The sequence below is a fragment of the Monopterus albus genome, unplaced genomic scaffold (assembly GCF_001952655.1).
Source record: "Monopterus albus unplaced genomic scaffold, M_albus_1.0 scaffold61.1, whole genome shotgun sequence".
In the NCBI taxonomy this organism is placed as follows: Eukaryota; Metazoa; Chordata; class Actinopteri; order Synbranchiformes; family Synbranchidae; genus Monopterus; species Monopterus albus.
The window spans coordinates 2101561-2127295 of NW_018127941.1; the positions used below are offsets into that span (position 1 = coordinate 2101561).

Consider the following 25735-nt stretch of genomic DNA (forward strand, 5'->3'; position numbering starts at 1 on the left):
GCTGAACCACTTCCTCATGCGATAGAGACCCAGGCTATTGACGGCCAACTGCTGGCCCACATCACCCATCGGACTTCACCTCTCCGCCTCACCATCGCTGGCAACCATCAGGAAGACATCCAGTTCAACATCTTCGCTGTCCCCGACACACCACTGGTTCTGGGTCACTCCTGGTTGGTCCAACACAACCCCAATGTGGACTGGACCACCGGCACTATCACCCAGTGGAGCCCAGACTGTGCATCGACCTGTCTCTTTGCCGGACAACCCACCTCCTCATCCCCTGCTGCACCACCAGAGCCCTTGGACCTGTCTACCATTCTACCGGACTACCACGACCTGCACCAGGTGTTCAATAAACACATCTCCAAACCCGAACGACAGGCTTTGGAGGAGTACATTGAAACAGCCCGACGTGCAGGCATGATCCGTCCTTCTTCCTCACCCCTGGGTGCAGGGTTCTTTTTTGTGGGGAAGAAGAACAGTGGCCTCTGTCCCTGCATCGATTACCATGGTCTCAATGCTATAACTGTTAAGAACAAATACCCATTACCTCTCCTCTCTTCTGCTTTTGAGTTTCTCCAGGGCGCGGCAGTCTTCACCAAGCTGGACCTCAGGAGTGCCTACCATCTCGTATGTATCCGTGAGGGCGATGAGTGGATGATCGCCTTCAAGACCCCACTTGGTCATTTTGAGTGCCTTGTGATGGCTTTCGGCCTCACCAATGCCCCGGCAGTTTTCCAGGGGTTGATTAATGACATTCTCCGTGATTTCCTTGGTTGTTTTGTTTTTGTGTATCTCGATGACATTCTCATTTACTCTTCTTCCCTCACAGAGCACATCCAACACGTTTGTCAGGTCCTCCTTCGACTCCTGGAAAACCGCCTTTATGTAACAGCTGAGAAGTGCGTCTTGCACTCTTGATGAAGTAAATTCATCTGTAGTTATTGCTTTATCTCTGGAGTTTCTGATCATCCCTCCCATCATTAACCCTCTGGTTTATGGCCTGAACCTGCCTCAGAGCACTGATGATTGGATTTCTAAGGGCAGGAAAATTTATTTGTTTTACATATTTCCAAAACTGTCAGGTTTGCCCGGCTGCACCTTCCTCTCTCCCTTTTCCTCACTCTAGTTTTGCTTCCCTGATTACACTATCTAACACACCCGCCCCACTTCCCTTGATTATCACCAGCTGCACCTTATCACTTTCCTCCCTACTTATCCCCTGCTCACTGATCACTCCCCTGCCAGTTCAATCTCTCTGTCTCCAGGCCCCTATGTTTGTTATTTTGTTTTTCGTGCTACTTATGCCAGTCATAGTTCTCTCTTTTTTGTTATCAAGTATTACCTTCTTTGTTACGTCCCGCTGCTTCCTTCCCCCTTTCTACATACCACTTCTCTGGACCCTAGATCTACTCAGCTCTCCCAGCCACCACCATACAGGTCGATGCACAGTCTCCTTTAACTGTTTGTTCCATGCTCCTGTCTCCGCAGTCATCATCACCTCAACCCCGACCTATCCAGGAGTGACCCCAGCGTCCGCTGCCCGGTCTGTCATCCACCACTCCATAGACTGCATATTGTTTTCTCCTACCGCTGATCGACACCCGGTTGCCACTAACTACCTCTCCCCTTCTCATTGCACTGTTTCACTTGTAAATAAATATCACTGCTTGCACCGAAGCCAGATATCTGGGTCCATCTTTTTTTTTCGCTCGCTCATCTCTGTGTTCGAGCTTTCATAACTTCCTTCCTCATTAAACTGCTGAAATCCATATTTTTATGTCAACAGTGGTTCAAATGACTATATGTTAGGTGAAAGGGATTGTAGTGATGAATTCACAGATAATTATTTCCGGACTTTGGAGTTCCACTCAGCTCTACTTAGCATTTTTAGCATCTTTCAGCTCTGGTTTGGTTTTATAGCTTGTAACTTTACTGTTGTGGTTCATCCTAATTTCTTTGTAAGCATCATTTTAACCCACAGCAATCAGCTGTTTTTACCAAAAACTATCATACACTAGCTTCTCAACATCAGACGACAAGGTTAGCAATGCCTGGACAACATATTTGAGCATTTAAGACATGTAGCGGGAAATTCCCACCAGGATTGAAGGAGCAAAGAGTCAATATTGTAGGCTACTAACATTTTAAAGGTGGCCAGAGATAAAACTCCATGTCAGTGCTAATGTTGCTCTTTATCTGCTATTGTGTAAATAAGTAACAGCTTTCTAACAAGTTTTTCATATCAACTATGAGGTGAAAATATGTCAGTATTGGGTTTATAGCATGTTTCCAATGACCCCAAGTGGCAAAATAAATAAATAAAAATGTAAAAAACAAATTTACAACTTGTGTTTCTCCCACTTGACAGCATCTTAAAAAAGTCTGATAATTACCCACCTCATAGCTCTTGATGTCAAAGCTACTGAGAAAATAGGCCTTTAGCACTTAAACATTCAACTTTCTTGAGCTGTAACCTGCTAAAGAAAACAGTTCAGATTATTTTGAGTACTATCTTAAAATGTTATACTGTGTTAAAATGTTACACTGTTATAGAAGCTTAGGGCAAATGATCGAATCACAGGACTTAAGCTCTCACTTATATCCATCACTACTGCTAAAAAAACTTGTACCATGATGTTTGTTACAATTTATTTACTGTTCTGTTTAAGTCTGCTTTGGTTGGTTGTCCACACATACCGCACAGTACACTGAAATCCACAAAGACATAAATGAATATAGCTATGGATGTAGGGTTACAGTGGAGTTTTTACCAGGCTAATACCCACTCTGATATCACTTTGAATGTGACAAGTAGAATTTAGTTTTTAGTCTTGGTTCCCTAATATGCTCATGTTATATTATAATAATGTGTAACTGGCTGCAACAGTGTGTCCTGTATTTGAATCATGCTATGAGAATAATAATAATAGAATAATCCTCTGCAGTGCAGAAATCTCATTTAGATTTACCCACTACTACAGTACCACCTACTGGAGGCTGCTGTGGTATTCTCCGGTCCTTCACACTGTCACAACCACCTGCATTGATACCTACATTAAAGCAGGTTGACCTTCTAAAGTTTCCAATGCAGGTACCACAGTGAGTTCTAAACAGGAAATATTAAAAAACACTGCATAAACTGATAAAATTCAGTAGATATGAAAGCAAAGTCCCATTTACATTCTCAGCACTCTACTCAAGAGGATTGTTCCTCCAGCATCCAAATATGATCTCAGAACACTTGTGTGAGTGTGAGCACATTTAGCCAAAACCCAAGAACAGATAATAAAACAGCAAATGTCAGCCACAACGAAACACAGGAGCTGCTAGCTATGATGATGTCAGGCCTCTTTGGGACATGCCCATAAAAAACTAAACCAAACACTCTTTTCCTCAGTCCTCATAAATATTAGGACTATATGATTCAGGTTTCCTATTAGGTGTCAAATATTAGTAACTGCAAAGCTAGCATTCAGTCTGTGGTAGAATAAGTCTCAATGTCTCAAAAGCAGATATTTTGAGGTTTTCACTTGTTAGATAAATACTTTAAAAAGGTAGCTGCAAAATACCACAGAAATAAAAAGGTTTGCACCCATAGTACAGTATGTTTCCTCTGTCAATGAACTGTAATCCAGTCTGTTTATCCTGTACGGTGGGCTGAAAAGAAATGAAACCACTTTTATTGTAATATTAATGTTTTTTACTGATATATTCTATACAATATTTAAATGTCACAGAATAATAACACAGTAGAAGTTGCTGGTGTTGTAAATTCTAATGTCTTTTGAGACAGTGCCACCCTCTGGATCAATACAGAGAAATCATCCAAAGACCCTCATAAGTCACACACACAGAGCGTGTTTGCAGTCATCTACTGTGAACATTGTGTAATGTCATTCACTGCAAAACAGTATAACAGGAGGACATCTGTAGATGGTACATGTCATTGCTCTAAATATGAACGGCTGTACAGTTCCAGTTATCATAATGAAACCAGTATTGTTAGAGCAAGTTGTAGTTCACACCTTTTCCCTCCCTGGTTAGAGAAAAAAAATTCATTTTGCTCATAGTATAATTTGGGACATCTGCTAGGCATTAAAGAGGATGTGGATCTTGTCATAACATTCCTCAGACCGGCAGCGTGTCATTCCCTAATCATATGACTGTGCAGATCCACTGGGATTTAAAGACATTCCCTTTCTCCTTTCCTCACACCCAGAGACTTACACAACTCCAGAAGAATCTGTCTGAAAGGGATCTGAAGGGAGACAAATGGGCCACAACAGGTCTAGTGTGAATTCCGTCTGGATGAGCCAGACAAACACTACGGATGTTTTTAGATCGACAGCAACATTCTGGACTCCAGAGGTCCAAGATGGAGTCTGCACCTGCTCCTAGTAGTTGTTTATGAAAACCTATTACTGAGTGTTAATGGAGCACACATATGAATACACTTCAGGGTAAAAGGGCACCATGGGCATATGAACAAGCAGGCTTGGGAAAGATATTAGTACATGCACATATATTAGTTTTCCTGTTATAACTTGATTAGAAGCTTGATACCAGTCTAATATTTGTTTTTTAAATATGGAACTATCAGTTCTATAGAACTAGTAGTTCTAGCAGTTTAGTTTAGCACAGATCTGGGGGTAGACTGCTATCCCATCTCTGCCCAAGGTAATAAAATCCACCTACCAGCACCTTGAAAACTCAGCTATTAATATACTAGATGTCACTTGTTTAATTCAAATAAAAAGGAAAGGGTACAGAAAAGGCACGTTTTAAGCTGCTTTGGGGAAAGTCCTCTTACTTTTCCTACAGACATGAGGTTTGTAGAGTGATCCATTTTCTCATCTAATTCTGACTCAGAAAGTGAGTAAACATATTTCCCAAGATGTAGAACTATTCCTCTATCAGTGCACATTCCACTTTTTCATATAATATTAATAATCCATCAGAATATGCGATCTCACTGAATATTTCCACTCCGCTCCGGTCTTAGTCAGGCAATGCAATGTGGCATGACTCTCAAAGGGAATGGGGACACTTTACCAAGCTTATTTTATTTGTTTTTTCCTCTTTTCCCAGCTTGACAGTGTTTTTGACCAACAGTTTGTTGACTTTCTGCTGTTTGAGGCTCATGGTGACAACAAAGCTGGTTAGAGGTTCTGATGGAACATTTGCTCAGCAATAAAGTGGACAAAGCCAGGCTAGCTGTCTTTATGTTAAGCTAAGCTAGTCAAAGGCTGACTGTGGTGTTATATTTCACAGACAAGTTCAATAGCAAAAAAGCAAATATGCATATTTCCCAAAATTCTCAAACATTTACTTTGAAAAAATGTTTTATTCAACAAAAACTTTGCGAGATTGCCGTCACCATAACCTTCTGAGTCTAAGGGGAGCATGACAGGCTCCAATCAGCAGCCAGCACTCCTTCGTTTTATCATCCTTTTGGGTCCCTGTTGACAGTGGTGGTGCCAGCACCAGGCCGCCCAGACCTCAGCCCCTGTCATCCCAGTGTACACAGAGGAGAGTGGTGAAATCACTTGCACATGGGCCCTAACACACACACACACTGAGCTTGTGTTTGGGAAAACGGCATGGTCATTGTCTCACTCAAGACCCCTGACTAATTTTTTAAATCATACAAATAAATCCAGCTGGGAAATTTAAGATGAATCCTGTGATTTTTAAATATTTAGAGGAGAAATCAAAAGTCTTGTAAATACATTATGAAGAGCTTGTTGCCATATTTTCTATGCAAATTGTGAACGTGGCTACAATTATTAAAGGGAGCAAAAATTCAAACACAAAGCGTGTGTGTGTGTGTGTGTGTGTATTCCTAGTGTTTGAGAGCATAGTACTTAAGTATGAGAGCATGTGTGAATGCTTACATGCTACACAGAGAGCTCTTTGTGCTCGGCTCTACACTTCTGGAGGCACTAGCAGTCAGCAGACACCAACTTCATGTCAGTGACTTTGTGACAATATTTATATAATGTTTGCCTAAAAATATTAAATATACAGTCCCACGTCATCTTTAAGACCAAGTACTGTGGAGGTGGTGTTAGATACATCAGGGCAGTGTATTTGTTTAAGCCTCGGGTTTCAGGTTGAGCTGAGTATGTGTCACTTTCATTAGCACATCGTGTGATGGCAAAGTTGTCTGGAGTTACACACTTTTACTTTGTGGTTACTGACAGGCTACTTTTACAGGCAAGAACTTATAAGACTGTATACAGGATATTTCTGTGGCAAAAAGTTTGACATTTTCTAAATTGCATCTTCAAATCAAGTCAGTATTTGTCATTATCCAAATGGCTGTATCTGTCTATTTAACACACATTTATGGTATTGTTTTCCTTTACTCTTTTCTTTACTTTTCATTTTCAGCTTTCCATGTTTACATATTATTTTATGAGTGGTAAAACAACTCTCTGGTGTGGCCTTCTCTCTCTCCAGTGGCCTCAAAGCTGCTATTAGCCAGGCTGTAAGATTTATTTACTCGTCACAGCTTGTTATATTAACCTCTGCTGCCTGTCAATTTGCATGGCTGTTGCAGGTGTCGGTGAGAGTCTGAGGTGAGCTTAGGTTGGTCAGTGGTCCTATTACAAACTCAACATGTAAAGAAAATCCTTTGTGATGATTAAAGTACATCTGTTTAAGTGTAAGACTAAAGTCAAAATACTCCACATACTATACATGTTTTACAGACTTGAAAAAATAAAAAGGATGCATGCATTTATTCAGAAAAGCCCAAACTTAAAAGATACAATACCATGGCACATGCACTTACAAACAGTCAGTGATGAACATTAGCAAGGATGCAACCAAGATGATTTATTTGACAGTTGTTACGAATTTTCGCTTAAAACCACAACTGTCAGCTTCATGGTGGTGCTGGAGGAAAAATCAGGCGTTAACCAAGTCACTGAAAAATCATCTTCATGGCACCATTATTGTCTGGACAAAATTTCACAGTGATCCATTCAACAGTTAAGTAATTTCACTGAAAGCCTACAATGTCAGGATCACTAAAGTTAGTAGGCTTCAATTTCTGGGGACCATAAAAGTCTGCTCAAAATTTTATACAGTATCCGTCCAATAGTTAGAGAGATTTCAGCCTTTGTAATGTCTAATTTGTACACAGTAAAGAAATGAACAGACAATAAACAGCTCCACTGTTTCCTTGAACAATGATTTTTATAAGCCTTTAGCTGTTTCTTTTTTACCTCAATGAGCATTCAGCAATTTTAATATATATGTATATATACTCTAGTTAGTTTTTAATTAGTGTGTCACACTGTGAATGTTTGAATGGTGTATCTAATATTGACAAAAAATACAATGATATTTAAGATCATTTTATACATAAATGCAGAAAATTTCAAAAGTTTCACATACTTTTCTTGCCAGTATATTTTAGAACTGACCAACCATCAGAGAAACGTGTCACTAGTGTGGCTAATAAAACAAATGATTCCAAATCTAATATGTTGTGTATGTTGTGACTCAAGGACACTGCTTGAGACATAAGTGCATGTGGTGTTTTCATTTCATTTGAAGTCTAATAACAGCAATCCAGATCTTACGAGAACAAAAAGAGCGCATGCACATAACTGTGACAACACACGACTATGAAATATGGAGGGTATTGTATAGGCTCCCTTGTTATTGTCCATCAGTCACAGGCAAGAAACCTAAGCCTCTGTGGGAGAGAAGACTAAAGACCATCTCTCAGTTTTCCCTGTCTGGTCTTCTTCTGTCACTATTCTTCTGCTGGCATGTCTGAATTTCTCCGCAACCTCAATTTTGAAAATTCAGTAGCATATTCTCTTTTAACTCTAGTAGGTTAGTGTTAGGCAGTGAGCTGTCTAATCTAACCTGACAGTCAATTTTTGGGGTCATTAACCATCAGAAAGTTAGCAATTAAGCCTTATTATGTTGATCCCCTTTTGATGTTGTAGACCCTGAATTATGGATCTGCTCAGTTCAATTTACTCTCATAATAACCAGGTGGCACTTTAAGAAACCGCTGAAAGGTTAGTGCCAAAATCTCACACGAGAATTCATTTCCATCTGTCACTACAGTTTTGGTTGCTGCTGTGTCAAAATGTGTTTACTTGTCTTTTCATCTCTGCAGCAGAAGCCTAGATCTGCTCTCCATGTGCTGAGATGCCCCTTCATTCTGATAAAACTTTGGAGGTTTTCACAATAAAGCACCAGGCTTCTCATTTTCACTCTCCTTAATAGAATTCTTCTATCAAGTCATGGCCTGCGGCTCAATACAAGTCTGAGTTAAAGGGACATAGATAATCCCAATATATCGTACACAACCAAAGTACTTTGTGTTTATGGGCGTGTGATGCAAGCCAGTGCAGCAGGCTAAACTGCTAAACTGTTTTTAATTTGACCAGTAATGTTTTAGTTAAGCAGTAGGAAAGGAGAAGGGAGGAAGAGGAGGTAAAAAGAGGGCAGCAATGAATCATACTGAAAAGTGTTGCAATGAGAGTCTCTAGGTGCCCAAATGGAGTTGATTACAGCAAAAATTCTCTGTTTTGAAACTGGCCAGCAGGGGTCCAAGGTGTTAAGGTTGGATTATCAGACAGGGAATGAAATAAAAGATGATAGTTAAAGATAAAGAAAAGGGACGAAAAGTATTCTCCTGAATCAGTGGAGCTTCAACTGCTCACCTCACATGGGGACTAAGTTCATTTGGATTTAGGCTTAGGTAAGAATAAGCTCCCTGACAGACAAAAAAGACAATTTACTTTGTTATTGTTCTTCCTCCTGTCAATGACCTCATCATAATTTTACAATTACAAGAAGACATTTCAGGGCAAAACAAATTTGGCTTTGATTTTGTAGCCCTGACTTAAATGTTACAACAACAAACTTAAATATCACTTTTCATTTATTAACATCCCTAGGTGAGCCCGACATGACCTACACCTGAGAACTGTAGTCAACTAGGTCCAAATGTAAAGTGACATCTAAATATATAACTTACAGACACCAGCAGTAATGTTTTACATTCTTCTGCTTCTTCGTGTGTAGTCTGAAACTGAACACTCCTCTGCTGGTATTGAACAAAGCACTTAACCTCTAGTGAAGCAGCCTCCAATGCTGAAAGACTGTGCAGCTAAGTGTGAAATATGCCAGTGCTGAAACATTTAGTAAATGTTTTAAAAAGTACTTACTCAGAACTAACATCTGCTGCAGTAATTAGATTAAACCCATCCCATCCATCCTGACAGAGCAGTCTCAGTAGTTAGAGAGAACAGGACTACACGTTAAAAAACACACATACACACAACCTTAAGGCTGTAATTTGTGCAAAGCTACAAGCAGATATAATCATCTCTGACTGGAGCGTTAAAGCCTGAAATACTGGATGGTACCAAAATAATGATTGGCTGCCAAACACATGGAAGTTACTGATCATAAAATTGAATAACAGCATCCGGCACTGTTATGAATTATCATGAAACCAAGGTAAATGTGCTACAGTAAAGAAATAGTTTGACATATAAGAAATATGCTTGTTTGGTTTCCTGGTGGGAAAAGAATAATACTACTTTTGATTATATGAAGCTACCACTGACAGCCTATGAGCTTAGCTTATCTTAAAATATATTGTTTTTACCCACTGGGTTCTGTGGTACACAAACAAGATATCGATAAGCAATGTTAACCAATGTAAATTATAATTACTAATTGGTGGTGATTAAAAAGAGGTTATATCTGAATATATTCATTTGGATAAAAAGCTTAGACTATAATATTCTGTTGCTTTGTGCCTATTCTCTGTGCAGAATGCCTCCTTTTGGCATATTTCCCAAAATCGCGGGTTAGCAAAGCTGCTGGAACAAATTTGAGTGCAACATTATCATGGGTAGAATGGCTTACAAGTAGCTCTACATCTAATTAGTTACCATTTATTTCACCTACAGGCGAGTTAATGTAACCACAATCATTCCCATAAAATAAACCCACCATGTTATTTATGTATGTTCAAAATGTAATTTTGCTCTATTTGTTGCTCAGTGCCCATCTAATGGGTGAGCCTTTTTTTGCTGCATTGTCCAGTTTAAAACATTTGTTAAAAAGTAACTGAATGTAATATTTTAGCCTACATTACTTTGATAAAGTAATTAAAATAATTATTACATTTTAACAGGGAAATCAGTAATCTGTATCTTATTATATTTCAAATTAACTTTCCCAACACTGTTGATAAGTTAATTAGTGAGTTTTAGATGTGTTATTGGGCTTTTGTTTTAAACCTCTGGACAAGCTTATTAGCTTAGCTGTACTAGAGTAAACAGCCCACTAAAAGAAAGACCAAAAATAAAAGGCCAGCTAGCACCTTAAAAAGTTCCATACCCTCTACAGAAACTGAAAACAACATTTTAAATTAAGCTAAGCTAAATGGCTGGTGCCTATAGCATAATACTTAGCATAGATGTGTTATTCATTTTGGTAAAGTGAGTGAATAAGCATTTCTCACAAAATGTGGAACTGCTCATTTAATACTGTACATTCTTCCCTTTTGGGAATGTTATTCACTGGTATAGATGCTATATTTTATAAATTTGCTTTTAACCAAATGATATCACGCTCATGCTACATGTTTCCCCTCAGTTGTGGTGAAAGGTGATATTGTGAACTAACTCATAGGCCACATATGCTCTGCATTTATTTAGACTATTTTATTCCTTTTATTAATGACTGATATTCTTCTTTGCAGTGGCTGGAAACTGAATATTGGCTATTTTATGTGACAGAGCAGTGTGATTTATGTTTCAAAGGTCTAATTGGCTGCATTTCCTCCCTCTATAGGCTGCACTCATCACATTTTTGACATGTCTGAAAACCTTGTGAGATATATACTTGGCGTTTAACTGCACTGGCTGGTTTCAGATAATTTATCCTTGTCTTGAGCAACCACTGAATAAAGTGCAGGCCTGATTCTGTGGCTAACTGTATTTCTCTTTGGAAACATCGATTCACATACTCCAGCAGAACATTGTATTGATGTTTTCAATAAAAGGGTTATAGAGGCAACCACTTTAGGAACAGCTCAGAAATTTTTACACCAAACATTATTTTTTAAATGTCATTTTATCATAAAATCAAAATATACACTAATGTGATGTGAACTCTAATGTGATACTGCAATAATTTCCTAACTAAAGAAAACTTTTATAATTTAGAAACTGGTTGAACTGGTCATTTCTGGCTACACTAGCAGTATCTATAGATGGTCGGTCAGCTGGTCAGTTGATCCACCAGTCTAATATTTCAAACGCCATGAAATTTGAAACCTGTCCCTGTCAGGATGAATTGTGATCACTTTATTGATCTAGCACCATCATTAGAAAATTTAAATTTGTCCACTGCATTGGTTCATGACTAATACTTTCAAAAGTAAAGGCATATTTACTCAGCTGTTTGCAAATATAGCCTAATATCTATGAATATGGTAAACATGATAAACCACCTGATAAACACCAGTGTGCACTGTCATTGTGAGCGTGTTAGCATTTAGATCAAGCACTGCTGTGCCTAAGTACACCGAGCTAGAATTAACGACTCTTATGCAGCAATCACACCAAGTCACGTTTGCTTATGCATGTGTGGGACACCAGACTGTTGACGAGCAGTGAGCTGGACATCAAAGACAAGGAGGGCACAGTACTAACCCCTGTTAGCAATAAAAAAACTATCACACATCCTCGGTGTATGGATCCCAAAGTGTTACATAAACATTACAGATGGAATTACATTAGATAGATCCCGAGTCAGCTGGTTAGGAGTCTGATGGCAGTTGGAAAGAAAGAGTTTTTCAGTCTAGAGGTCGTGCATCTCACGCTTCTGAGCCTCCGACCGGAGAGTAGGGTCAGTGGAGGGAAAAAGGAGAGGGCTGCTAGGGATGAGCCGTGTGTGTTGACTGGATGTTGAAAACCACTGTTAGCAATAAAGAAACTTTTCCACATCCTCAGAGCCTGGCTTTATGGATCCCAGTGTTACACATGCAAGATATGTAGGTTGGGCTGGAAACCTGGTTATGTATTAACTAGTCTTAGGGATAGTTGTTAAACTGGTGTAGGTGGCTAGCTAACCGTTCAGTGACCCAATTGGGCTAATGTTAGTCAGTAACAGCAGCTCTAAGACGGACCTGGTTGAAGACAAGATGACGGGTTGTAACCAAGATTTATGCGCTGTCAACCTCGGCCAGAGGTTGTCAGCTTTATTCAGAACCTTAACCGAACTCCAACCCCTAACCTCTAGCCCTAACCTTAACCATAAATCCTTTAAGATTAACATCTTATTCGACTGTTGAGATTGGCAGTATGACATCTTGTCTGCATCCAGGTCTTTTTGAGTGTCCGTGTCCATTTTCTTTCTCCTCTATTTCCTTCTTTCTGATTACTTCCTCCTGGCATTTTGCTCACCATTGCACACTATTTTGTTCAATAAAAACATGCGAAAATAGGAAAAATAAAGCTGTCTGAACTAATGTGCTTACTAACTTAAAATTGTTTGGCTTGGTGGCTCTTAGTACAATAAATTCTCATGTTACGATGTTATTTGTACCATTGACTTCTGGCTCCTACAGTAATTGTCAGACCACTGCTCTTTAATGGAGTAGTTCTTACCCTGATGGAGAGGTTAAATAAAAGGTAGTGGTGCAAAACAGCTAAGAGCTCATTCCATTTAGGACCTCCATGAGCGGTGTCCTCTGAAAGGTCAGTATTGTCAAAACAACTTGCTTTTGGTGAACACAACAAATATGCCAAAGTCCATGAAAGTGTTGTCTACTGTACATGGAACATCCATGCATATTAACAAGCTGATTTTCTGATGATTACTGTGATTACACTGAAATGAAATGATTTTGCTGCAAAATTTTGCCCTTTTAAATTAATTTGTATGCTTCCACCATAATCATTTGATTTTTTGTCATGATACTGAGTGTTTAATAGCATAACTTATTGCAAAATGTTAAAAATTGTCTGTTCCCTCTCCTGCTTAGTGACTTAAACCTATATGTGGTTGAAGGTTCTGTAATCAGTTTGCAGTGTTGTAATATCCAGTATTTGCATTTAATAGTACTGCATTAACATGATTTAAAAGTGCCATACATTTTTTTTTAGATAGTTTCATTTTATGGAATTTATTGTTCAATACACTCACTCAAAATAAATATTAGGTCACTCCTGAGAGACTTAACAGCATCAGTGGTTAATTCATTATGAGTTTTTCCTTTGGCAGCCTGGTTCTATCTTCACTATGTTATACAAACATACAGCACATCTGCTTAATAAATCTTGATGCAATGTTTGGTGTAGAGAATTATCTTAACACAGCGAGAAAACAAGCAAAGCCTTTTAGCTGTTGAGGCAACATTGATTTGATTTGCTCCCTAAAAGAGGAAACTTATAGATGCATGCCATCCTCTCCAGAGAGTGATATTAGTTTCCCTCAGGAGGAACGGATACTGTCTGAGAGAGGCATGAAGAATTGGGTCCAGATTCAGCAGCACCGTGGGGCCCTCCATGAACGTATAACCCTATTAAAGGAAAGAAAGTTGTTACAGGACTGCTCCCCTTGAAAGCAATCCAGTGCTATCCAGTTCTGTGTTCACAGGAAGAAAATTTATTTCTCACAGTATGCTGAGAACCAAGACAGCTGACAACACCAAACCCTCATCTCAATTTCTCTGCCTCATCCTCTTTTCTCCCTGGTTTTCTTCTTCACTTGCTCTGAGTTACTACTTCAGCTATTCCCATTTTCACATAACTCACGTTTCACTCTAAGAAAAGTTTGTCCTGTTTGCTCAAGCTGGAGGGTTTTCTATGTTTTCATATAGTTAGTTGCAAATTATGGTTCGAGCACCAATCTGTACTTCTTTGTTTGTCTTTTGGTATTATACTGTGCTTGGTGATAAGATGTCTTTGTTGTGTTTCACACTACACTACCTAGAGATTGCTGTGTAATCAGGATCAGTGGTGTGTCAGTGTCTTCTTGCATATTCCATTAATGGTCTGTTCTTACCTTTACCTTTATTTACCCGGTGCTGGCTCCAGGAATGTAAAATGCATCACTTCCTTTTATTGTGTGACAGATGTAGCTTTGTTTTTTCCAGGATGATACCGAGCTGCATCAATATGGTAGCAGCAAATTCTAATCACAGCACCTTACTTCAGTGGCCACATGACCAGAGTAAGTGAAATTTGTGATACATTAAAGCTATATTGATATGTTGTTATCCATGACATATTACTGCTACTGTGGTCTAGGAAATTAAAAATTATACACACTGTAACACATCACAAGTGTCTTAACACCTGTACACTGGTAATCTCTCCTGTTTTTCCAGATCAGTCCAGTGTCCTGGCAGAAAAACTGTTGCATCTGCGGAACAGAATGTTTTTCCCAGCTCCTCTGATTGGGCCTCTGCAGTGGATGTGATAACAAAGTTCCACAGGTTCAATGTAATCTGTTTTTGAGGAGGTACAGTATAAGAGAACTGAACTGAACCGAGGGAGTGTGTATATGTGCTTCATCAACTGACAGTATGCTACAGACATTCATCCTTCTACTGCTCCAGACAGCATATGGTAAGTGCTATACATGGACTGGTTAGAGAAGTAGCACAGTTCTTACACAACACAAATAGACACATAGGATTTCAGTTATAGAATCCCTTACCATGTGCTTGTAGTTTTTGGATGTGGCACACCTACTGTGAAGCCTGATACGAACAGGATAGTGAATGGAGTGGATGCTCGGCCCCATAGCTGGCCTTGGCAGGTAACCATAATGTTTTTAATTCACTTGTTGGTTGTTATTCATGCTGTAATTAAATCCTGACTGTTAGTGTTTTTTCTCAGATCTCCCTGCAGGTGAAGCACGGCAGCCGTTACCATCACACCTGTGGAGGAACTCTGATTGGGCCTCGCTGGGTGCTGACTGCTGGACATTGCATCTGGTGACTAACATTAAGAATAGGGAGCTACTGTATGTTTCAAAGGATAACAAGTGAATTTGTTGAAGCAACCACACACAAACTATGCTGACATGCAATGTCAGTGAGATGGAGGTGTGGAAGTATACAATATGATGGAAATGTCACTACTTATTGTACTTTTAAATTGAACTGTCCTAAAGGCCAGGAGACGTGTACCGTGTTGTCTTAGGAGAACATGATATGAGCCAGCAGGAGGGTACTGAGCAGATCAGAGATATTCTGCGCATCATTGTCCATCCTAAGTGGGATATTGACCATGTGGCTAACGGGTGCGTATATTTTGACTCCTTGGCAACAAGAAAAAAAATCTGCAGGTGAATAAATAATAAATAACCTTGCTTCTATATTCTCTGTAGCAGCCTTAAAAACATAAATAATGCTTTTTATTAACACCTGTGAGCAAAGAACTATAATAAAAAGCTGCTGTTAAAGCAAATACAAGTAATGTCACCTATTTACTCACAGGCTACATAATATAAGCAATTTAACACATTCATATTACCAATAAATACAGATTTTAAAAAAGATCTAAACAATATGAGCTTGCTTAAAAGGTAGTGTACATTTCCCCACCATAATATCAGTGCATATCTAATTATAATAAATTTTTCATAGTAATGATCTTGCCCTGCTGAAACTGGATAAGAGCCCCATTATGAATGACAGCGTTGGTGTGGCTTGTCTTCCGGAGGCTGCAGAGATCCTCACCCATGGGACACCATGTTACATCTCTGGCTGGGGAAACCTTTACAGTAATGTCACTGTGTCCTAATCTGTCTTCCTGTCTGTGCACTGCGGATCACTGCAGCATTTCATTTGCATGGAAAATTAATGGGAGATTTAAGCTCAGGCAGCCTAGAACTCAGTTCTCCCCACAGTAGCTATAAAACAAACATGGTTGATAACATCACTTGCAAAATCTGCACACTGACATTGTTGGCCAGTGACACATTACTTAGTAAAATGACACACATGATTACTTTTTCAGTAATTAGTAGTGCAATTTAAAATCAGTAATCAGATAACAGCAGTTTGGTTTACAAGAGTTTATAATCCCCAGTAACACTGCAGATTAGCTTTGTTACTGGGGATTTGATGACTGATCCAATACATGTTAGCTAGGTGCAGGAGTCGGAGGTGTCTGTAGGCCATTAGCCTTTATAGGAGAAATGTAGCTCATAGTAATTCCAAACGCATAAGTACATTTTAGTTGGGGAGAGGGGAAACTGCTTTGCTTTGTGTTTTGTGCTAAGTCAGTGTCTGGCTCCACCTTAGCTTCAGTGCTAATGTTGCTAGCATTAAATTGCTTTATTTCAGAGCCTGTTTTTAATAAACCTTATAGTTGCATTCTAAGGTTAATTAGTTTCACTATTTCACAACGCTCAAAGATAGCTGATCTGATTTTTTCAATGGATCTTTGGTATGAGTGAAGGAATCCAAGTCATATACTTGCAAGCGTTTCTTTTTATCATTGCACAGAAATTTGACTGCCTTCCCTAAATTCGCTCCACTGCTTTTTATGTGAACAGTGAGAACCAGCCAGTCCCAGGAGGTAGATGTTGTCAAGATAAGGTAGGGACACACTTATCAAGTAGCTGAAGCTTTCTAAGACTGGACAGGCCACACCTAAAGACATATTTAGACCTTGACACACTTTATGACTGAGCAAACACTGTGGGCAACATGTTTAATGACTATTTGCAATGACTGGAAGTTCTGGCAGTAGATAAGTCAATAGTTCTGCTATATTATGCCAATTTTCACATCCTTATACCCTTAAACATATGAATGGACTATTAATATCTATCCATGGTTTACAGTTTAATATGTGCTGAAGTCAAGAGTCAAGTCGAGATTTTTATTAGCCATGTATGCATAAACAGACAGTCTAGGCATATAGGAATTCTTGTACAGCTCTCCTTTGGAGTCAGGTAAGGAGTCAAAGGCCAGAAAGAACAATTAGTCTTAAAATAAAAAAGTTACATAAGGATGACAAAGTATTAAAAACCACATTACACAAAAATAGGGTAATAGTATTTTCCCCAGTGAACTTCAAACAGTGCACTGAGTAATTCACATGGTGGAGCTGGATATGGCATTACGCTAGGTGAGGTAGTGAGGGGTTATAACATACTAAAACACAGTTTATATTCAGGCCTGCTTCCATTTCTTGATAGAGAATGTCCTGCTAATATTCAGGTCCCACAAGAGAACATTGTTGATGAGATGCTCTTACAAAATACCTTGTGGAACATTTCTGTATTATTATTGTGCATGTCTAGTGAGGGGTTATTGCACATATATTCTCACATTTCTCACATCAGTCTTACTGTGGCAGGGAAAAAGCTGTTATAAAGTCTAGTTCTGTGTGTGATGATACTGTCCGCCCTGCTGTGCCTGAGGCTGTAGGTCCAATTTTTGTGTCTGAGCAGGGAGTGAGCTGGGTGGCGTGGGTCTCTGAGTATGTTCTCTGCCCTTTTACGACAGCGTGTGTACACGACTGTGTGTATATTGTGTTCATAGCAGGCAGTTCAGTCCCAATGATCCTCTCTTCAGTCTTTATGACCCTATGAAGAGCCTTCCTCTCTGCCTGTGTGGTGTTACCATACCAGACTGTGATGCCAGTAGTGAGGATGCTCTCTACCAGTCCTCTATAAGCCTGGATGAGGGGGAAACGGTTCAGACCAGCTTTCCTGAGCTGTCTGATGAAGTATAGCCGTTGCTGGGCTTCCTTCACTGTGGCTGTCAGCCCTCTCCACCTCAGTCCCTTTGATGGTCAGAGGCAGCAGAGGGGAGGGGTTCTTCCTGAAGTCTACTATTATTTCTTTTGTCTTTATTATGTTGAGGATGAGGTCATTCTCCTCTCCATAAACAAGAATGTTGTTCACCAAGCTTCTGTAACCCGACTCGTCTCCCCCCTTGATGAGGCCTATTTAATGATGATGGTGTTGGAGACACAGTCGTGGGTGTACAGGGTGAAGAGTTTGGGGCTGAGACAGCAGCCCTGCGGTGAGCCTGTGCTGATTGTGAGCTCAGCAGATACCCACCCTCCCATTCTGACCACCTGTGGTCTTTCAGCCAGGAAGTCCAGGATCCAGTTACAGGTGGGAGTTGGTACACCGAGGTCTGTCAGCTTCCCAATCAGCCTGCCTGGGCGAATGGAGTTGAATGCAGAACTGTAATCCAGGAAGAGCATCCTAGCATACGTACTGCTGTTGTCCAGGTTTTTCAGGGTGTGGAATAAAGCCAGAGCTGTCGCATCGTCCACTGATCTGTTGGGGCGGTAGGCAAACTGGAGAGGTTCTACAGTGTCCGGGACCATGTGGTTAGGACATGTCTGTGAGGACCAGTTTCTCTGAGCACTTCATGGTGACTGATGTGAGCGCCACTGGCCTGAAGTCATTCAGAATGGATGTGTCTGACGTCTTAGGGACCAGTATGATAATGGATTTTTTGAAAATGCGAGGAACTACTGCTTGGGTTAAAGACAGGTTGAAGATGTCTGTGTACACACTAGCTAGTTGATCCCCCACAGGCTTTCAGAATTTGAGGGGTGACACCATCTGGTCCTGCCACCCTGAAGATGATGAAAAAAAAGAAAAAACCACAAAGTTTGAGAGCGATCCAGGATGGAGATGCATGGACAATGTGGACAGTATAGCCTACAGAGGGAAGTGAAATGTATCAGTTCATATTGTAGAGGCATTCATTCTCCTGCCACAGTTCAGTCAGCTTTTCTTCCACTTCAGTTGATCCCTGGACCTTCACACTATAATCCTTGAAACTCACCATTCATGAATGTTTATCTTTATGTTTTGTACATTTACTAGTATGTCGATACATACTAGTAAAAACATGTTTTTAAAAAGTCTTTATGAGAAAGCCTGGCAGCAACTGGACCTACTGTAAAGACTTAAGATTCTAATCTTTACATGGTACAAATTACACAATTTTATCTGCCAGCTGTCAACAGCTAATGCTGACTGGGCAAGAACTGGTCCAAGTGCATTTGATCATTTGTCACGCTCACATCCTATTCATGATTGACTCCGTAGTGTGTACTTGCCTTCAGGTTCTATAAAGGCAGAATGAGAGGGATTTATCTGGTCCTGATTGTAGACACAACATTCAAAGCTGGCCCCTCTTTCTGGCTAAATAAATGATAAAGAGAAAGAATAGTGGTGGTCGAGTGAGCTAGAGAGTGATTGAAAAGAGGGAGTGGCATTAGTAAGACCAAAGTATTGAATTATAGAAATAAAACATTACTTTCTGATTGTTTCACGGTGGTTACATAAAGAACAATGAGCTGTTCTTTTTGCACAGATTTTGAACAGCCATAAGATCCTGCTCCATTCAAAAAGCCATTATTCCCTTCATTAGAGTGAATCAAAATCTATTTATGCACCTGTTAAATAGAAAAAATATGACAAGTGAACGAGGAGTGCCTTTGATGGAGCTACGCTGTGTAACAAACATAAAAATGTAACTAATTATGTTTTCAGCTGTGATAATACTAAAGTAACTTGTTTACTTTTTCAGTGAATCATTAATCACTTTGCCTACCCTGCTCTCTGCCTGCTGCACACAATAAAATATGGATTTGTGTTGTCCTTTATCCTTCCTGTGTCTCAGCCCATGGCCCTATGCCTGATAAGCTGCAGCAGGCCTTACTGCCCGTGGTGGAGCACAGTGTGTGCAGCCGCAGTGACTGGTGGGGCATCAACGTCAAGAGCACCATGATCTGTGCAGGAGGAGACATCGTAGCTGGATGCAATGTATGTGAAGAGCCAAAGGAAAGCAGCTTCTACCTGTCACAGCTGAACTTCCTGCTCTGAACAAGGTCAGGAAGTTTAAACAGTGTTATACAGTTCCCTGTCTGTCTCTCAGGGAGACTCTGGTGGTCCTCTGAACTGTCTGGGTCAGGATGGTAGGTGGTACGTTCAGGGGGTAACCAGCTTTGTTTCCTCCCGTGTCTGCAATGAAGTGAAGAAGCCCACTGTCTTCACCCGCACCTCTGCCTTCATAGACTGGCTCAGTGAAGTAAGTTCATCCATACGGTATGTCCACTTAATCTGATCTGCAGTAACACTTCACCAGTGCATGGGTCTGTCTGTAAAGACATAAAAATGGACTGCAGCCAGTGTCACTGTAAATAAACATGCTATCTTTCAATAAGTCACGTTGTCTCTACAGGTCATGCTGCAGTACTAAGGATCCATAGTGTCAAACACCAACAGAACGACTCTGAACCATAATGAGGCCCCAGCCCTGACATCTTTTGTGGTAATTTTCAATATTGACATCAGAGTCAGAAACAAAGCAATATGTCTGTCATCTCTGAAAATATCAGAAAATACAAAAAGCAAAACAATAATACGGTTTGTCATCAGTATTCATTAATATCACCTTGTTCAATGCCTAATTAACACCACATGCATGTTAAGACAAAAAGGTTTATTACCAATCACTGCAGCAGTGAGATTCAAAGAAAATCAGCATTTTTCCACTTATAAAAAAAAACATAGTGAAGAGCTGCAAAGATTCCTGTTCAGAGATTACCCATTCCTTTGTAAAGAAAAAAACGCACTGTACTACTCCATATTTCTCCCATCCTGCTGTGTGATAAGAAGAATGAGGAATGGCTGCCCATCAACATGCATGCAGGACTTATGAATCTGAATTTCCTATCCATCATGACCAAGGTCGGCCAAGTGTCGGCGCTGGTGAACACGCTGTCTGATCCACCCGGTGGGCGCTGAGCTGGAGAGGAGCATTTCACATCAGATAAATGGCAGCAATAGGTTACCTTGATGCACCGCCTCAGCAGTCTGCTGCATCTGAAAACAGCAGTATTTTAATCCACCGTTGACAAATATATACATCCAGTTTCTTTTTGTTTAATTTTTTTACACCAGGCTGTTTTTGCATAGATAGAAAATGATAATTCAAAAGGTACCCACAGTTACAAGCTCACAGCTTTTTTTTTAATCTAGTATGTCTTTAATTTAGTGACCAAAAAAGCAGACATACCGTATTACTGTGGCCTTGTCAGTCGTCTCTGTCAGTGACTGCAAACTAGTTAAATCTGAAATATTATATCATGTTGCCTTATACAGTGGTGGGAGAAGTATTCATATCTTTCACTAAAGTAAAAGCACTAACACCTCAGTGCAGAAACACTCAGTTATAAGTACTCAATGTCATACTTAAAGTACCAACAGTAAAAGCAAAGGTTAATGTTACAGCTGCTAAAGGTGGGAGTAATTTTAACTCCATACTGCTAGGTAGCTTTTGAATTTACCTCTGAGGATTAACATCCATATCTTAACTTAATCTACCTGAACCTTAACCTATACACTGTATTTTGTTTGTTGGTTATAGTTGTGTATGCTGTTTTAGTTGTACAGCCACTATTTAAATGTTTTTATTGACAGTTTTATGTGCTATAATTTTCTTTCCACCACTGGCTTTGTATTTCTTTTTCTTTTATATTTTTATCCCCAAACAGTTTTCAGTTTTCCAAGGAGCTCTGATACACAGCGGACATCCTCATTAATCCTTGATGTATCACTTGCACCAAATTTGGCACCTGTGTGAGTTGATATTTTGATATTTTTAGGGTTAAGAGACAAAACATGAACAGGGAAAACATGGATCTGCTGATAATATAAAGCACACAGCAGTCACAGCCAGAGGGATTCATGAGTTCAGGTCACATCCCAGTCAAGACAGAAGTAAAATAAAAAACATAATGGTTATTCTCTGGTTTTGCTCTGTACACAGAATTAATCTCAGCATAATACAAATGCTGTGTTAACTGTGTAAAACCACACAATAAGACTAGTTGTGTTTCAAACCACGACATGAACACAAACATTGTGACATTTATCTATCCCCATCTGCTGGTAGATGTGGGAACCTGCTAGAACCTGACGGCCTCCAGCAGCTCCACCCAGCGAGCAAACAGCATGGTGACTGCTGAGACACGAGACATATACATGTGACATATAACTGGATTAAAGGATGTTGTCATTTGATTAGTTCAAACAATCTAGTATGTCATCAATTTTAAAATCTGACAGTTTTGTTTTGATTTGCTCACTAAAAACTTTTTGAATGTTGTCGTCCCACTTTCCAGACGCCATGGTCCCAGTGAGAGACGTTGATAAAACTATTGACTCTCCTCTGAGTTGTCTTTGATTATTACAGCGACAGGTTTTAACTAATCTCATCAAAATGTGCTGTTTGTTAGATATAAACGTACAATATATGTACCTGAAAATACAGATTGAATTATGGTATATACAGTATATCTTTATCCTAAAAACACTAACCACAGTACTGTAAGCTAATGAATGAGTTTTTAAATGCTTAAAAGTTTATAAAAGCATGAATAAATGACAGATGTTTTTAACAGTTCAGTTGTTCAGTGACTGAGAAGGGTGCTGTTTGCTGTAACAAGTGTGTAAACTCTTTGACCCTGTGGATTGTGCCAGCATCAAGGCAGTGGCTATGTAGGTGGTGATAGACCCTGACGCAATAACAAATCTCATAAAGTTAGCAAAGCACATACTCTAAAAAATGGGTCATATGAGAGTTTACAAAGGAAGAAGACTGGTAGGATTTTGAAGCAGGTCTTGCAAATGGATAAGTCGCATGTTATTGTTTGTTTTCTTAAAACAAAAAGGTTGTGGTTTACTAGAAAAAAAGCATAATTAGAGGCATACAGTAACTACAGCGTATTTTGATTAGCACGCGGGTGACGGCACGCTGACGGCAGCATTCCAAAGGTTAAAGGTAAACCTCAACTGATCTTTCTGACGTCACATGGAAAAAAGCATTGCTTAAAATCTAGAGTGTCAGTCAATAAATAACTAGGTGAACTGTCAAATAGATCCAATTTAAGATGTTTATTCAGACTTCACCGTGCTTTGAGTTTTTTGTGGAGCGTGTCTCTGCCACAGATCGTGCCACAGAGGTCAGGGTCTGGTACCTGATACCCTTTTGAAACCAATGAAAAACCATTCACTGATAATATTACTGGTCACAAGTGAACAGAAGCTGAGCCTCTGGGCACCAGCACAAACAGCCAGTTCTCAGTAATTAAACAAATATGGAATCAATAATGAATTATATGCAGCACCTGGCTTTTACTGTATGTATTTGAAAAATAATTATTGGCTAATAATCACTCCTATTGAAATGCAGTTTTCAGTATTCTAAAAAATTATGAAAATGTAATGATTTATTACATTCAAATAAATTAATGGATCAAATACATTAAGATGACCAAAGACATGCAGCTTGGGTTGATTGGTGTCTCTAAAATTGCCCATAGGAGTGCGTGCGTGTGTGTGGTTGATCGTCTATGTGTTAGCCCTGCGATGGACTGGCGACCTGTCCAGGGTGTACCCCGCCTTCGCCCGATTGCCGGCCGGGATTGGCTCCGGCCTCACCCGTGACCTCGTTCAGGGACTAAGCGGTAGAAAATGAATGAATGAATGAATAAATTAAGATTTCATACTTGAATGTTTTGCTGTATTTCTTCAAGCACTTTTAATGTGGTGCTGCATGTCCTTGTGCGTAGTTGTTCCAAAGGTTCATTTAAATTGTTTCAAATGTAAAATGCTGTTTGGTTTTTTAGGTGTCAGAACACCCAAATCATACAAGTTATAAAGTTTGAATTAATTTTACATGGAACTCCAGATTCAGAGTTTTGCATGTTTTTCATATAGAAATTCTGAACATGCGCACAATACAGCTCATGGACTTAAAGAACTAGTGTCAACAAGGGCTGCAGTGTTTGCTCTCAACAAGCCACTGGGCGCATCCCATCAACTGAAAATGTGCTGGGAACGTGACGTAGGTCAACCACAGCCCATTGGGAAGATAGTTTGAAATTGACAGCGTCTGACATTGTATGAGGTATAAGACAAATCAAATTCTTACAGAAAGATTATTTGACACCAGGTTAAAGAAAATGAATCAGGCTGTTTTGGGGTTATTACACTCATTCACATGTTGTGGCTTTATCCTGGTAAACAGGTTTTTGTTAGAAATAGTTAATTACCTTTCATTCATGTACAGACTTGTGTTTGCCCTCACTTGGAAAATAAGTTGTGGATGTAAAACAAAAGCAAATACAATGCCTCGCTATCTGCATTTTTGGCAGTGAAACAGATCATCTTAATGAAGTGGAAAATTCTTCTACGGATAACTGCTCCAAAAACAAAAAGATGTATTAACCACGGAGCAAGCAGCATTTGACACCCAACAAAATTATATTGGAAAATCTCATTTGTGGATGTACAAATATGTGTTTCCTATTTGTATTGTGCACTGTATCGCATCAGGCACTCTTTCATTGTCTGTGAAAATCAGATAATATACTTTTTTTTTCCAAAATATTGCCGCTGCAGTTATTCTGAACACTAACTGGTGCAGCATGCAGCTGTAATCATATTGTGTGGTCCTTGAGGCAACAAGAAATTCTATTTAGTTTTTAGTGTTTCTATTTCTGGTAGAATTTACTAAGGAATGCACTGGTATTTTTCATTTTGTTTTTTTATAACTGGTAAGCTTTGGTGTTAAAGTGATAAAAAAGGGTAGAAGTAGAAGATGACATGGACAACTGAAGCCTAAAACATCTATAAAATATCTAGAGGGATCAAGATCTAAGCAGCGCTTCAGGTATGAATCTAACTCTGGTGAGCAGAGTAGATTAAATGCATCATGAGGGACTCTTAAAGCTGCTTTTGGAGTTCATTTTCAGAGAACACAGTCATTAGAGTTCCGAGCAAAACCTCATGTGTTTTGCAGAAACGCTCATGTTAGTCCCACATCTACCATAACATCAATACTGCTCCCAGGTCTTACATAATTAAAGTACTATATACCATATCAAATATGCTCAATAATAATAATAATAGTGATGATGATAGTGATAATAATCATCATCCATCATCAGAATGTAAACAGTTTAATTGTTGTCATTTACACAAAACTAAGATCTGCTTTAAGCTTTCATTGGTGATTCTTTTCCATTAGCTCCATGGAGCCACAACACTAAATCTGTAGTGGTTGTTTTAGAACAATGTCAGCTGGGATAGGATCCAGCCCCCCGTGACCCTGTTCAGGATAAGCAGTATAGATATTGGATGGATGAATATACTCTGTTACTGCACTCATACCGTATGTCAGCCATATCTCTTCCTGTAAACGTAATAGGCAATAAATGTGCACATATAGTACAAGAATGTATGTGTGTAAGGAACTATAAACCTGTTCATGTGTTAGTGGTGGAGAAAGGGGAAAATGAGTGTGTGTACGCACGTGCATGATCAGGTCTGTGTGAAGTGGATATGGATAATGCATAGGGCTATAGGTTTTTAAATGGGGTTTACATTAGAGCTACAGTTGTGCGCTGCTAGAACATGCACAACTAGTGAAACGCACTACACCATGCAGCCATTAACACACAGCCCATGTATGGTTTAACAACAGTCTGAGAGGATCATAATAACAGAAACATCATTGAGTTCTTTTTTCAGTTTGGAGGGTTTTAGAGTTCTGAAGAGATTTAAATATCCAGCATTTCAAAACAAAAGCAGGGAAGTAAATGATGGATCTTTTGCAACAAATCTATCTGGTCACCTCTGGTTTTTTTTGCCACACAAAATGTTTTCTTAAAAC

General features: G+C 39.5%; 1 protein-coding gene across 1 annotated transcript; it reads left to right on the forward strand.

Moving 5' to 3' along the window:
• Positions 1–14562: 14562 nt before the first annotated feature.
• Positions 14563–20368, forward strand: LOC109962099 (chymotrypsin-like elastase family member 3B). The gene is made up of 8 exons (XM_020603510.1): positions 14563–14633; positions 14738–14826; positions 14907–15004; positions 15184–15312; positions 15659–15795; positions 19676–19818; positions 19931–20083; positions 20237–20368. The coding sequence occupies exons 1-8, from the start codon at positions 14591–14593 to the stop codon at positions 20252–20254; spliced, it is 810 nt and encodes a 269-aa protein (XP_020459166.1). The 5' UTR covers positions 14563–14590; the 3' UTR covers positions 20255–20368.
• The last annotated feature ends 5367 nt before the right edge of the window (positions 20369–25735 follow it).

What these genes read in the sequence shown, in the direction of transcription:
- LOC109962099 (XM_020603510.1), top strand. Translation starts at nt 14,591, where the DNA reads ATGCTACAGACATTCATCCTTCTACTGCTCCAGACAGCATATG. An exon ending in ACTGCTGGACATTGCATCTG is followed by an intron (nt 15,005 to 15,183) that starts GTGACTAACATT and finishes ACTGTCCTAAAG; the next exon opens with GCCAGGAGACGTGTACCGTG. An exon ending in ACATCGTAGCTGGATGCAAT is followed by an intron (nt 19,819 to 19,930) that starts GTATGTGAAGAG and finishes TCTGTCTCTCAG; the next exon opens with GGAGACTCTGGTGGTCCTCT.